The 13,378-nt window shown below is 34.0% G+C and overlaps 1 protein-coding gene across 2 annotated transcripts in view; it reads right to left on the bottom strand.

The window, feature by feature from the left end:
* Window positions 1-766: 766 nt before the first annotated feature.
* RNF128 (ring finger protein 128, E3 ubiquitin protein ligase) overlaps window positions 767-13,378 on the bottom strand; it is a 107,702-nt gene continuing 95,090 nt past the window's right edge. For both annotated transcript variants that reach the window (XM_025372445.1, XM_025372444.1), the window contains exons 3-7: window positions 11,486-11,557; window positions 8,459-8,541; window positions 7,519-7,615; window positions 6,568-6,736; window positions 767-2,205 (exon numbers count right to left, since the gene is read on the bottom strand). In XM_025372445.1, the coding sequence (XP_025228230.1) occupies window positions 2,072-2,205; window positions 6,568-6,736; window positions 7,519-7,615; window positions 8,459-8,541; window positions 11,486-11,557 (555 nt within the window). In that variant the 3' untranslated portion in view covers window positions 767-2,071. The remainder of the gene's footprint in view (window positions 2,206-6,567; window positions 6,737-7,518; window positions 7,616-8,458; window positions 8,542-11,485; window positions 11,558-13,378) is intronic.

Genomic DNA, 13,378 nt, shown 5'->3' with positions numbered 1-13,378 from the left:
CTGACAATCACACTGCCAAAGAGAAGGCTGAAGAAACACTTTAAGGTAATAAAAGCTCCTATGTCATTGATAGCATGAAGATGGACTGGCATCAAGGTCTATTTTAATGTTATATTACTACTGGTCAACCTCTTTTTACCTTGCTGACATTTAACAATAACTCCTGGTAAGTTGAATGATACTACAATGGTATCCATTCCTCTCTATGTAATATGTAAATATATCATACTAAAGTTTTAGTGTTTATTGATCAAATAGATAAATGACCATTTACATCCAACCATTTTCTTACCTCCCAAATCCAGACATATTATATGAGAAAAGTTAGTGTATGGACAGTGATAAGGTTTGGATATTTGTCCCTTCCAAATCTCATGTTGAAATGTGATTCTCAGTGTTGGGGGTGAGGCCTAGTGGGGGCGATTGGATCATGGGGGTGGATCTCTCATGAATGATTTAGTATCATCCCCTTGGTGATAAGTGAGTTCTCACTCAGTTCATGCAAGATCTGCTTGTTTAAGAGTCTGGGACATCTTGCTTCTCTCTGTCTTCCTCCTGCTCTTGCCATGTGGTGTTTCCTTCCACTTAACCTTCACATCATGATTGTAAACTTCCTGAGGCCCTTACCAGAAGTGGAGCAGATGTTGGCCCCATGCTTACTATACAGCTTGCAAAACCATGAGCCAGTTAATCCTGTTTTCTTTATATATTACCCAGTCTCAGGTATTCCTTTATAGTGACACAAGAAACATCCTAATACAGACAGTTAAACTAACACCAGACACAAACGTTTATTGGAATATTTTATTTACATTTTATATTTAAAGAGAATCAATACAAATCGGGACATATTTACAGCATTTCAAATCAGCGTACAAGAATGCAATGGTTTCATCCATTCAGCAAACAAAAATACATGTCTGTTTTATTTTTGCCTAAATTCTGCTAGAATTTGAACAAAATTCTAAAACAAAAGATAAGCCACACAGAGTACAAATAAAGTGCATTTTTAAATAGCTCTATTTAACTTTGGTGGATGAAGCTTCAAACTTTGTATTAAGGCACCTGGAATTCTCCCCTGCTTCTTTTTCAAACACCAGGAAAATGCATTCACAAAATTTATAGTTACATGGACAGAATTTTAGTTTATCTAATGTAATTTTAGCTCATTTAGGTCAAACATAAACTCAATTTGCAAAGTAACATTGTTTGGAAAACATTTTCAACAGACTAATTTTACAGAACATTTTTTTCTGTAGACTAATTCATGCACAAAGATCAATGACCAATATTAGTGTTACTTACTCTGTCATTACCATTTTCAAACAGTATGATGATTCATATACTGTGCTTTTGAAAAATCCCACAAGTTTGAGAAATAGTTACACAGTATTTTTGTAAGGAACCTTTTTGTCTAATCTTGTGTCAAGTTGATGTCACTAATATACCAATCAATTCAGTTCATAATCTCTGATAAACTATGGTTGACACTCACATGAAGTACATTCAGCCTAATTTTAAAAATAAGAAAAAGTTAAAATGAATATTTTGCTTTAATCTTGTTCTATTAACTTAAAGTAGCTTAAATAGACATTTCAAGAAGAACTAGCCTAAGTTTGCACTGCTTTTTACATTACAATTCCAGATCAATATAAGCACCTGGAGAAAAACCCTGACACATATAGCCCAAGCTAAAGTAGTAGTATTTTTCATTAAGATACTATCATAAAATAAAGTGATTACAGCTACTCCACATTTTAAAAGCAACATGTTTTTATAAGAAAATTGTTATAAATGAAAAACATGACTTCTTGAAGACAGTTTTGAATGTCTAAAAATGTTGCTATCACTATTGAGAGGAAACTTGCCTATGAAAAACATTATAATGAGTTTGTGGAAAAAAGTTAACAGGTTAAATATTTTAAGCCATTTAACTATAGCATATTAGTCATCTCTGCACTTTCAGTATCACTCTTATTTTATTAAATTTATCCAGTTTATTAATAGAAACTAGGCCCTGATTGGCAGTTCTGTTATTACTAACGGTTCAAGTTTTCTATTGACACAGACTTTAAGATTTAATTTCTCGAACAGCAGTCTCTTGATCAGGAGTTTCATCTTCTTCAAAAGTTGGGTTGTCAACATGAGGAACAACATCCACTGACACAGAATTTGCTTCATGGTTTACCAGCTGTAGATTTTCATCTAAAAAAGAAATAGCAATTTTAGGATGATTTTGCCCCTCTCTTCTTTTAAGACAAAATTCATCATTTAGTTCCAAGAAGTCTTTCTTATTTAATTTCATCATACTCTGATTATCATACTCATTCCCTGTACCTTTAATAATTATATGATTTATGCTATATCTTACATAAAGCATATATGGCATTATTATATTGATTTATAATTGCCCCTTTTTTGATTCACATACATGGGTTTATTTCTACCCAGATTATAGCCTCCTTAAGAGCAAAAATTATGTCTTCTACTTCTTCCTTACCTTAAATATAACAAGCTGTTAAATCTGGCTATACATTTTTTAAGTGTCCAAACCTGGGAACTTAAAAAAATTACCAATGCTTCTTCATACACATAAATATAGATAGATAGATTTAAAAAATCAACCAGGAAGTTGGAAGGATGCCCAAAATTGAATACAAACAGTAATAAATGAACTTAATTGTATTATAAATGAAATACATAATCATGTGAAGAGCACAGGGAAGAAAACAACTAAACTTAAATAACATTGGAAAACAGTATTTTGACTCTAACCTGTAAGGCTAAAAACAAAAAGAACCGTACACTAGTTACTGACATTGTTTTACACAGGGGTATGTGTTAGCAACGCTGAAACTATTTCATGTATATTCTATAATTGAACAAATAAGTAAAAATACTGTGGATAAAAAGAGTCTTTCTCCTTTCACTGTCGGAGAAAGGAGTTACAAATAAATAAAGGGAGAGGCCAGAATGAACCCTGTGGTGTTGGATTGGAATCAGACGTATTAGTAGGGTCATTGTTTTTCAGATAAATAGATGAAATGACAGATAGAGAAATAATGTATATGTATGTGTATATTTGTGAGAGTAAATATATATATTTTCTAGTCTTATTCACTAAAAGGGCCAATAGCAATGACACCCCAGTAGCAATAAACATGCCTGTTGCTCAGATTCTGGTTTTGAAATACCATTCTCCAGTAAAAGGCCTCCTGAAGAAGTGGCTGATTCTAGGGCTAGGACAGGGAAAGTACAAGGTTAACCTAGATTTTAGCCTAGGGACCAGCAAACTCCAGCCTACCCGCCATAGCTAAAAGTGTTTATCATGGTTGTAAAAGGTTGTAAAACAAACCAACGAAAACAAAAAATAAGGGTATGAAAATGAAGACTTACGGCCTTCAAAGCCTAACATATTTACTATGTGGCCCCTTACAGAAAAAGTTGGCTAATCCCAGACCTAGAACACCTTATGTTACCAGAAAGTAAGAAAGTTGAAAGAACACAGAAATCAACTTGAACAAGTTCCCAATGACCAAATCTAGGATGATATGAGCAAGGGATAAATGATGAGAATGATATTATAGAATGAAAGAAACATCTAGGATCCTATAGTATAATAAATAAATAATTGAATAAATAAATGGAGGAGAAGGAATAGTTCTTCCTTACATTAGAAGTTTAATCAATAAATGTACAAAGAATGATGGAAACAGAAAATCACCATTTGGTAAATACTTCAGCAATAATTACTGCAAGCAAGAAGCATCAATGACTGCTAAAAGTAGTGGGTAGAAGTATGATGAGAACCAGGACATTTGTGTAGTCTCCAAGTATCTCTCTATAAGATATTTAATAATTACAAAGGGAAAAATAGTAACTTTAAAGGGAAAAACCTGGCAGACACCACCTTAACCAAGTGGGCAAAGTTTGAATCATCAGTAATAAGACACCAACATCATGTGCTTCCTGGAATGATATGGGGGCACTGAAAGGGGCACAACATCAGTTCTGTAGTATTCTTGACAAAAATGGACAATAAATTTAATCACTCGGAAACAGCAGACTTGCCCAAATTGAGGGACACTCTAGAAAATAACTGACCAGTAATCTTCAGAAGCATCAAGGTCGTGAAAGACAAAGAACGAAGAAGTGTCACAGATTGGAGACTAAGACACATGACAATTAAATGCAATGTGGGATCCTGGGACAGAAAAAGGACATTAGTGGGCCAACTGGTGAAATTTGAGTCAAGTTTATAGTTTTGATAATAACATTTTATCAGCAAATTTCCTGGTTTTGATAATTGTATATGGTTACATAAGATGTTAACATTTGGAGAAGCTGGGCAAAGGGTATATGGGCATTTTTTTGTATTATTTTTGAAATGTTTTTGTCAGTCAGTCTGAAATCATTTCAAAAGTAAAATAAAAAATACCTGTGCCCGGGCCCTGCACCTCATGTTAAATCACAGTTGCTCTGAGGTACAGCCCAAACATCAGCAAAGTTTAAAATCTCTCCAGGTGATTTTCATATACAGCTGGGATTGACAGTAGGGCCCTTATTCAATGGTTCTCAAAACGTGGTCCCTGGACTAGTAGCATCAGTATCACCTGGGAACCTGTTAGAAATGAAAATTTCTAGGCATCACTCAAGACCCACTGAGTCAGAAACTCTGATGGTGACCTCTCTGTTTTAATAAGCCCTCCAGGTGACTCAATGAATAGTTTGAAAACCAGTGCTCTAATAGAACTTAGCCCAATGATGTGACACACAACATGAACTATGTGTATTTACAAAGTTATGCAAATCAACTATCACCATAAGAATCAATGGCTAATACAAAAGATGAAAGATTCTTAAACTAGTAATATGTAATCCCAGACAAAATGAAATCTGGTTTAAGTGGTCATTCATTCAACACAAATTTGAGTATCTACTATGTGCTAGGTGCTAGATAGACAATAGCGAATATAAGACACTGTTCTTACCCAAAGGAACTTTAGAAGTTTTAATACAATTCAGTGTAGTAAGTGCAATGATTGAAGTTCTATGGAAGCCAACAGCAGGGCCATCACATCTAGTCAAGAGAGGCTTCTCAAAGAGGTGTCAGTCTTAAAGGAGAAACAGGAGTTATACTGGGCTCCCCTAATTTCTTGGGTAAGGAAGAATGGAAAGAATAGGCAAAGAGAAGATAGTGGCTCAAACTATGACTGTGGAATTAAGGTTGGAAATTAGGGGACAGAGTTGAGAACACAGATGTTTAATCAATAGGAAGGGGAAGTGGGAAGAATTTGGGATATCCTTAGTTTCTGTTTTGGGGCACTTGGGTGAGTATTACTATTATCCAAATTAAGAATACAGGAGGAGGAACATGGATCGCTATTTCATTTGCTTTTCAAATCTCTGCAAAATCTATTGTGCTTACCTCTTCCCCCATCCCACCCCTACCCACAGAAGAACAGAACACAAAAAGAGTAGATTAGAATGTTGTTTTTTAAAAGACTAGCAATAAATTATCTTGTACACTCTCTTTTATCTTTACTGAATTCTATTACCACACAATTATGAGAGTACAATATCATCTGGAGCAATCAGACAATGATTCTCTATTATAGGTAGAATAATCCACCCATTATTAAGATACTTATAACTAGTTTATATTCAAGGGAAGATATATACAAGAAATACAAAGTTTGCCTCTGCATGGTTATATTCATTGTGCTATCTTCAGAAGTGGTATCTATGGCACTGATAAGCCTATGAGGACAAAGGTTTATATCATAGGAAGCTGAAAGTTTCATAAGTCATCTTGACAATCAGTTTTTGTTTTACTTTTATGCTAGAATTAAATCATCTCAAAACGAGGATTGTTGAGAGAAGACTTTCAAACTAACAAAAACATGGAAAAGATTGAGGTTAAAGGGAAAATAATTTTTACAGGGGTTTTATCTTTATAGGGAAAAACAGAACTCCCTAAAATTTCTCATTTGGCATAAAATTACTAAGTTGCAATATGAATTCATATGAATTTTGAAAATGATATATTCAATTTTAGTTTCTAACAGTTTGTTCATTTCATGGTAAATAGTCAACAGGTGGCAGCACATACCATTCTTAAACAGTTTCCTATTTGCAAAACATGGTTTCTGGAGAAGCTGGGCATAAATCAAGCTTTTGTAAATTGAATTCTATTTTATCATTTCAGAATTCCTTTATCTTAACTTCTGCTTTATCTGCAATGAACAATGGCTTCTAAAGTTTAAAGTTTCTCCTTACCCTCTGTAAGTAGTTAATAAGCCAAGATTTAAATGCATCAGAGAGAAGCATTCCAATAAATCTTTCTTTTGTAAATAATCCCCACTCTGATGCATTTCATCTATTTCAAATACATTTGAATATATGAATATTAAGGTAGGAGTGCATCCTTCATGGCATTATTTTAAGCAGAAAAAACTTGGATCATGATAATGGCTGAATAGAACAAACGCTAAAAAGCAAGAGTACTATACAGGCATATGATCCACAATGAATTGTAGTGCACTCATTAACCTTTAGTATGCTTACTTGTTGACTGCACGTGTTCCTCCAGAGGTGGTTCATCTGCTCCCTGTACTGAAGCATATCCAGATGATGCAGTCTCGCTGCGATTATCCTCTTCATGGGAGGAGGCACTATTGGATGTTTCATTGGATACAGGGACTTGTAAGGACACTGATCCATCTTCAACATCCACCTTTAAAGAGCATTTGAAAAAATTAAAAGCCTTTCAGTGTACACGCTTTACCTCGACATATCACTTCAAAGTTTCTTTATAGGTGACTCATTGCAGCAATATTTCTTAACCTTTTAAACCTATGATCCCTTTTGATGGTCACGGGTCTCTTGTTTGCCCCAGTCAAAACAGAGTAACTGGGTCCACCAATGGGGTGAAAGATGCTATAGGCAGAGTGTACTCTCATCTGATATGTTCATTTGAGTGATCCCAGCACTTCATAAAATAATGCTGGGTACAAGTTAGGCCCTAAAAAGTCATGCTGTCCCCTATGGAACTTGAGAATCACTGTCATCTATGTATCGTCCCATGTCAAGATCTGAGCTTGATTTTATGTTGTATCTTGAAAATAGGCCTTTTTTTCATTTACCAAATATAAAATTATAATTTAGTATTTATTATGCTTTCTCAAATTATGTCTGCTTATTTAACTCCAAGTTTGGTCATTATGCAACATTAAAAGATTACAAAAATAGAAAGAGGGATGCCAAGTTGGTGGTTTACATGGTTATCATTTCAAATTCTGACCAAATAATTGAGTGTATTTGGAAAGAGGGAGGAAGAAGGAAAATGGAGATGGCCCAAGATGGCACCTCATTGTCTATATGATATAAATATGTCTGGTTTTAGGTATAAACTGTAAGTATGGCATATTACATAGCTAAAAAATAAGGATGTTATTTTGTTGTTTTCCCCAAAGCCCAGGCATATATTCTTCATATAAATAACATATTAATGTTTACCTCAATTCCCAAAGCTTTGAGTATGTCACATTTGCACATGGGGCAAGTCCTGTGTTCTAAGAGCCATGGGTCAACACATGTCTTATGGAAAATATGGCTAATGCAGAAAAAAACATAATTATCAGTTGTGAAGTAGCAACATTTGCCTAATATACATTAACAGATTACTTAGTGTAACTTTTAGTCTTTGAATGGATGCCTTTTCTTTTAAACACACTATTCATACAATGAAGGAGCCACAGAAACAAAATTTGGAAATTCCATAATACAGTACTTTTAAATGTAAAAGCCTCACTACTCTAGCTCCAAAAAAAATATTTTCAGTACTCATTCGAAAATGGCTAGGATGCTACCTGACCTAAGACTTTGTTCATTATTTCAAATCTTAAACAGTTATAATTCCCTAACTGATAAATGGTACAGTCATTCTCAATAATATAGTCCAATATAGTATTGAGTACAACAACACTGTACTGATGCTTTAGGCAATGTGATATGTTCCAAGAGCATCACTATTGTATTAAATAGCTAAGAGAAGGAGTGTTAAGAACAACCTTCAGGAGAGGGATAATTTATAAAACTAAGGAATGAACACTTCCAAATAGATGCTCATGAGTTGATTTCATTTTATTTTTTTCTCGATGGATTAGAATACATTTTTTTTAAAAAAATATATATATAGTGCTGGCTAGGTTCTCAGTTTTCTATGGAATTAGTTTAGAACAAATTGAACCAGATTACAGTTAGACTTATACCAATTTCAGTAGTATTAATAAATGAATGAACATAAAAATAAACCATTCTATATTTAAATGAAAATAAGTTAAAAATAAACATTTTTAACATTAATGTGGAAATATTCAAAATAGTTTTCTTCCATCACAATCATTTTTGTGGGTCAGCTATTTTTATTGAAGATATAGAAGAAAATCAAACTTACTTGCAGGTTAAGATGCGTACCAAATCATTTGGTTTATACAATTCAATGCACACAGCACAACTGTCTCCATCAGGGCCAATTTCCTACAAGCAAGTAGTTATTGTTACTCTGACAGATAAGAAAAAATATATTAAACTGCAGAAGAAGATCAGAACATATATGTACTTAACCAGCCTAAATTCCTATAAAAGGAGGAGCATTATATCACCGAATGGTTATGTAACTGTAAAGTTCCCAAAGGTGATTTAAAATTATCCAGACTTTAAAAAGGTAAAAGAATAAAGTGAAACAAAAGGGGAAAAGAACCAAGAGAAACATGTAGCACTGATTTAAACTATTTTTCCTGATTTTAGAATTCATAAAATACCATTTGTACAAGTTCTATAACTTTTCTCATTAAAAAAAATTAAGGTATAATTCATATACAGTAAAATTCACCCTTTTAATGTACAGTTCTGCATGTTTTGAAAAATATATAGTCACTTAATCCTTATCACAATCAAGATACAGAATAGTGCTATTACTCCCAACAAACTCCTCCAAACTCTTTGTAGTTATCCTTTCCTCTCATCCCCACCTTCTGGCAACCACTGATCTGTTTTTATAGTTTTGGCTTTCCCAGAATATCATATAAATGGAATCATGCATTATCTAGCTTTTGAGTTTGGATTTTTTAAACTTAGCATAATGCATTTGAGATTCATCCATAATGCTGTATGTATCAGTGGGGTTCCCATCACACTTTTATTGCTAAATAGTATTCCATGATATGTATGTACCACAGTTTATCCATTCACCAGTTGAGCAATATTTGGCTTTTTTCCAGTATTTGACAATTATGAATAAAGCTGCTATGAACAGTTGTGTTTTTATGTGAACATAGATTTTTTTTCTCCCTTTAGAGTAAATATCTAGTAGTGAGATTGCTAGGTGTTATGGTAAGTGTATTTTCAACGTCAGAAGGAACTGCCAAACATTTTCAAATTGGCTATACATTTTGCATTCTTACCAGCAAATGAATGAGAGTACCAGTTGTTCCAAATCTTGACCAGCTCTTGGTATTTTCAGTTGTATGTATTTTAGCCATTCTAATGAATGTACAATGGTATTTCATGGTGGCCTTAATTTGTATTTCTTTAATTATTAATGATGTTGAACATCTTTTGTGTGCTTATTTGCCATTCATATTTTTTTGGTGGATTGTCTGTTTTGCTTGCCAGTTTTCTGTTAGGTTGTTTGTATTCTTACTGTTACATTTTGAGAGTTCTTTATATTCTAGGTACTGCTCTTTAACAGACATACGATTTGTAAATACTTTCTCCCAGTCTGTACCTTATCTTTTCCTTCTTCTAACAGTGCCTTTCAAAGAACAGAAATTCATTATTATTATTATTATTATTATTATTATTCTTTAAGTTCTAGGGTACACATGCATAACGTGCAGGTTTGTTACATATGTATACTTGTGCCATGTTGGTGTGCTGCACCCATCAACTCGTCAGTACCCACAACTCGTCATTTACATCAGGTATAACTCCCAATTTTGACAAGGCCAAATGTACCATTTTTTTTTTCTTTTTTGGACTTGTTTTTGGAGTTATATCTAAGAAATATTTGTCACCCAAGTCATGAAAATATTTTTCTTTAAAGTTTTCTTCTAAAAATTTCATAGTTCTAGGTTTTATGTTAAGGTCTATGATCTATTGAAATAATGCTTACATAGGGTATGAAGAATGGATTTAAGTTCTTTTTTGTTTGTCTGTTTGCTTGTTGCTTAAGGATATCCAATCACTGCATATGGATATCCAACAACTGGCTATCCTCCTGAAAAGGCTATCCTTTCTTCATTGAATTGCTTTTGCACTTTTATGGAAAGTCAATCGACCATATATGTGTGGGTTTATTTCTGGACTCTCTCTTCTGTTCCGTTGATCTATAAATCTATCCTTTTTCCAATACAACACTATCTTGACTGCTGTGATTTTAAAATAATTCTGCAAATCAGGTAGTATGAATCATCCAAAGTTGTTCTTTATCAAAATTGTTTTGTTTATTCTAGTTCTTTTGCATTTTCATCTAAGCTTAGAATCAGGCTGTCAATTTCTATCAAAGATTTATACTAGGATTTTTATTGAAACTGCATCAAATCCATAAATCAGTTTGGTGGGGAACCGACATCTTAACAACAGCAAGTCTTCTGACCCATGAACATGGTATATGTTTCCATTTATTTAGATCTTTTGTGATTTCTCTCTTTCATTAGTGTTTTACAGTTTCATGGCTTTGGTAAGATTTAAAATGGTGTATTATTTCTATAAGTTCTATAGCTATTTTTGAAATACATGTTTTACCCATCAATGGTAGTTTTCAACTATCCTAAATCTGAAAATACATATTCAAGCAAAGTTACACTAAAGCATTGTATTAGTTTCCTGTAGTTGCAGTAACAAATTATCATAATTCAGTGGCTTAAAACAACACAAGTTTATTCTCTTACTGTTCTGGAAATCAGAAGTCTATAATCAAGGCATTGGCAATACTGTGCTCTTTCTGGAGTCAGCAGGGGAGAATCCCTCTCCTTACCTTTCCCAGCTTCTAGAGAGTATCTGCATCCCTTACCACCTAGCCCCTTCCTTGTATCACCCCAACCTCTTGCTTCCACTGTCACATCCCTGACTGTACTGTGGTCAAATCTCCCTCTCTCTCCCTCTTATAAGGACACCACAATTATATTTTGAATCTACCTGGATAATCCAGGATAATCTCCCCATCTCATGACCCTTAACTTAATCATATCTGCAAAGTCCTTTTTGCCATATAAGGTAATATTCACAGGTTCAAGGGAATAGATATCTTAGATATCTTTGGGGGGCCATTATTCAGCCTACCTCTAGAATCAAATACATATAAAAAGTCAATAAGGTTCATAAATGACAATAAAAGCATACTTAGGAAGAACATTTAGCCTGAACAATGGCTTGGTAGCACTGCTTTAAAACAAGTAGCATTTAAAAGTCATGAATGTACCTTGTCTCCTTGTTTCAGTGTGCGTAGTTGAAGCCTTCCAATAGCTTTTTTAGCATCTGCCTTTAATTGCCTCTGTAAAAAAAACAGCAGGTATTAGAAAAACTATTTTTTAAAAGAAGTATGATGAAAAAGATAGAGAGGATCAATAAATATTTATCAGGTAAAAGTCAATATACAAACAAATTTTAAAAGATAAAACTTAATTATCCATAATAAATGTCCCATTTACCTAATATCAGGCAGGATTTTCCAAGTTACTGAGACTTTTCACTTACTATGTTTCCCTACTTTCTTAAACAATACTGTTGGGACCATAATGGTAAAAATACATTTCCCCCACCCCTAATGGATTCAAATGCTATTAATTTTCAAAGCAATCTTCCTATTTGTAAGCTCAGAGGACATTAACATGCATTTTTTTTCCAATTTCCTTTTTGAATCATGTCTTGTTTGGTGGAAAGTGCATAGGATTTGGATTCAAATGGTTCAAAATCTGACTTTGTCACTTACTCAATGAATAACCCAGCACAAGTCATTTAATTATTTGAGCTTGTTTATTTATCTATAAAATGAGGGTAGTACCAACCTTTACACTGTTTGGTATTAAGAAAAATATTGGTGTTTATAACCACGATTGCTTTGTGAAGAAGATTGATTCTGAGAGTGGTCACCTTTTATTGTTTCACTGAGCATATATCTAGATGTGTCTGGATATGCAAAAGCAAGCCACAGGCTCATTTATGGAATAAAAACTAAAACATTATGCATAATTGAGTCAGAAGTGAAGTTGCGGTGTGGGAAGAATCTCCCAGGTGAGGGAAAGACTATAAAGAGAGTCTATATAGTCCAATAACATTGTCCCTCTAGGTGGGGTGAACCAGCCAGAGGAAAAAATCCCAGGTGATATTTGTTAAGATATTTGGCATCAATTTGAAGTTATTGGTAATGCTGCAAATACTTCATTCCCCTTCACTAAAGTCTACTACATACACGAATGCCTCAAGTGAATATAATACACATATGAATTGAAGTATAACACTTGGCAGATGCTGTGTTGATATGGTGAATATTTGTCCCCTCCAAATCTCATTGAAGTGTGACCCCCAATGTTGGAGGTGGGGCATGGTGGGAGGTATTTGGGTCATGGAGGAGGATCCCTCATAAAGGGCTTAATGCCGTCTTTATGGTAATGAGTGAGTTCTCAGTTCACGCTGGTTGTTTAAAAGAGCCTGGCATCTGCTCCCTCTCTCTCACCCTGTGACACACGTGCTCCCTCCTTTCCTTTTTTCCATGATAGGTAGTTTCCTGAAGCTTTCATCAGAAGCTGAGGTTGGCACCAAGCTTCTTATATAGCCGGCAGAACCATGAGGCAAATCAACTTCTTTTTTTAAATAAATTACCCAGCCTCAGGTATTCCTTTACAGCAACACAAACCTGACTAATACACGTGTGGAATATAACAGTAGCATGTGCAGGATGGCAAGATAAGTGATCTTTCTATTTTGAACTGTAAAATGAACATACTTAGAAATTCGGCAAAAAGTAGGCCCCTAGAACCAGAGATCATTGTGAGAATGTAAGCAGCTTCCTTCCTATATGTACCCCCATCTCCAACTGACATTTATGTTACATGAAAATTAGAGATAATATAAGTATTTAGTATAATGTCTGGCATATAGCAGACACTCAAGAAAATGTTTATTACATAAAATGTAAACTACCATTCATCAATAAGCATAACAGGTACTTGCCAACATATATTTGCTACAAATGCTACAAATATTTGTAGCTACAAATGCTACAAATGCTACAAGTATTTGTAGCAAATATATTTTGGAAGGTAGGAATCCATAAGTATCAGTATGTGAGAAATCTCCTTGATGTTCAAATCTG

This window comes from Theropithecus gelada, chromosome X (genome assembly GCF_003255815.1).
Source record: "Theropithecus gelada isolate Dixy chromosome X, Tgel_1.0, whole genome shotgun sequence".
NCBI classification, from domain to species: Eukaryota; Metazoa; Chordata; class Mammalia; order Primates; family Cercopithecidae; genus Theropithecus; species Theropithecus gelada.
The sequence above is the reverse complement of the archived record's forward strand: the minus strand, read 5'-3'. Positions and strand labels throughout refer to the sequence as shown.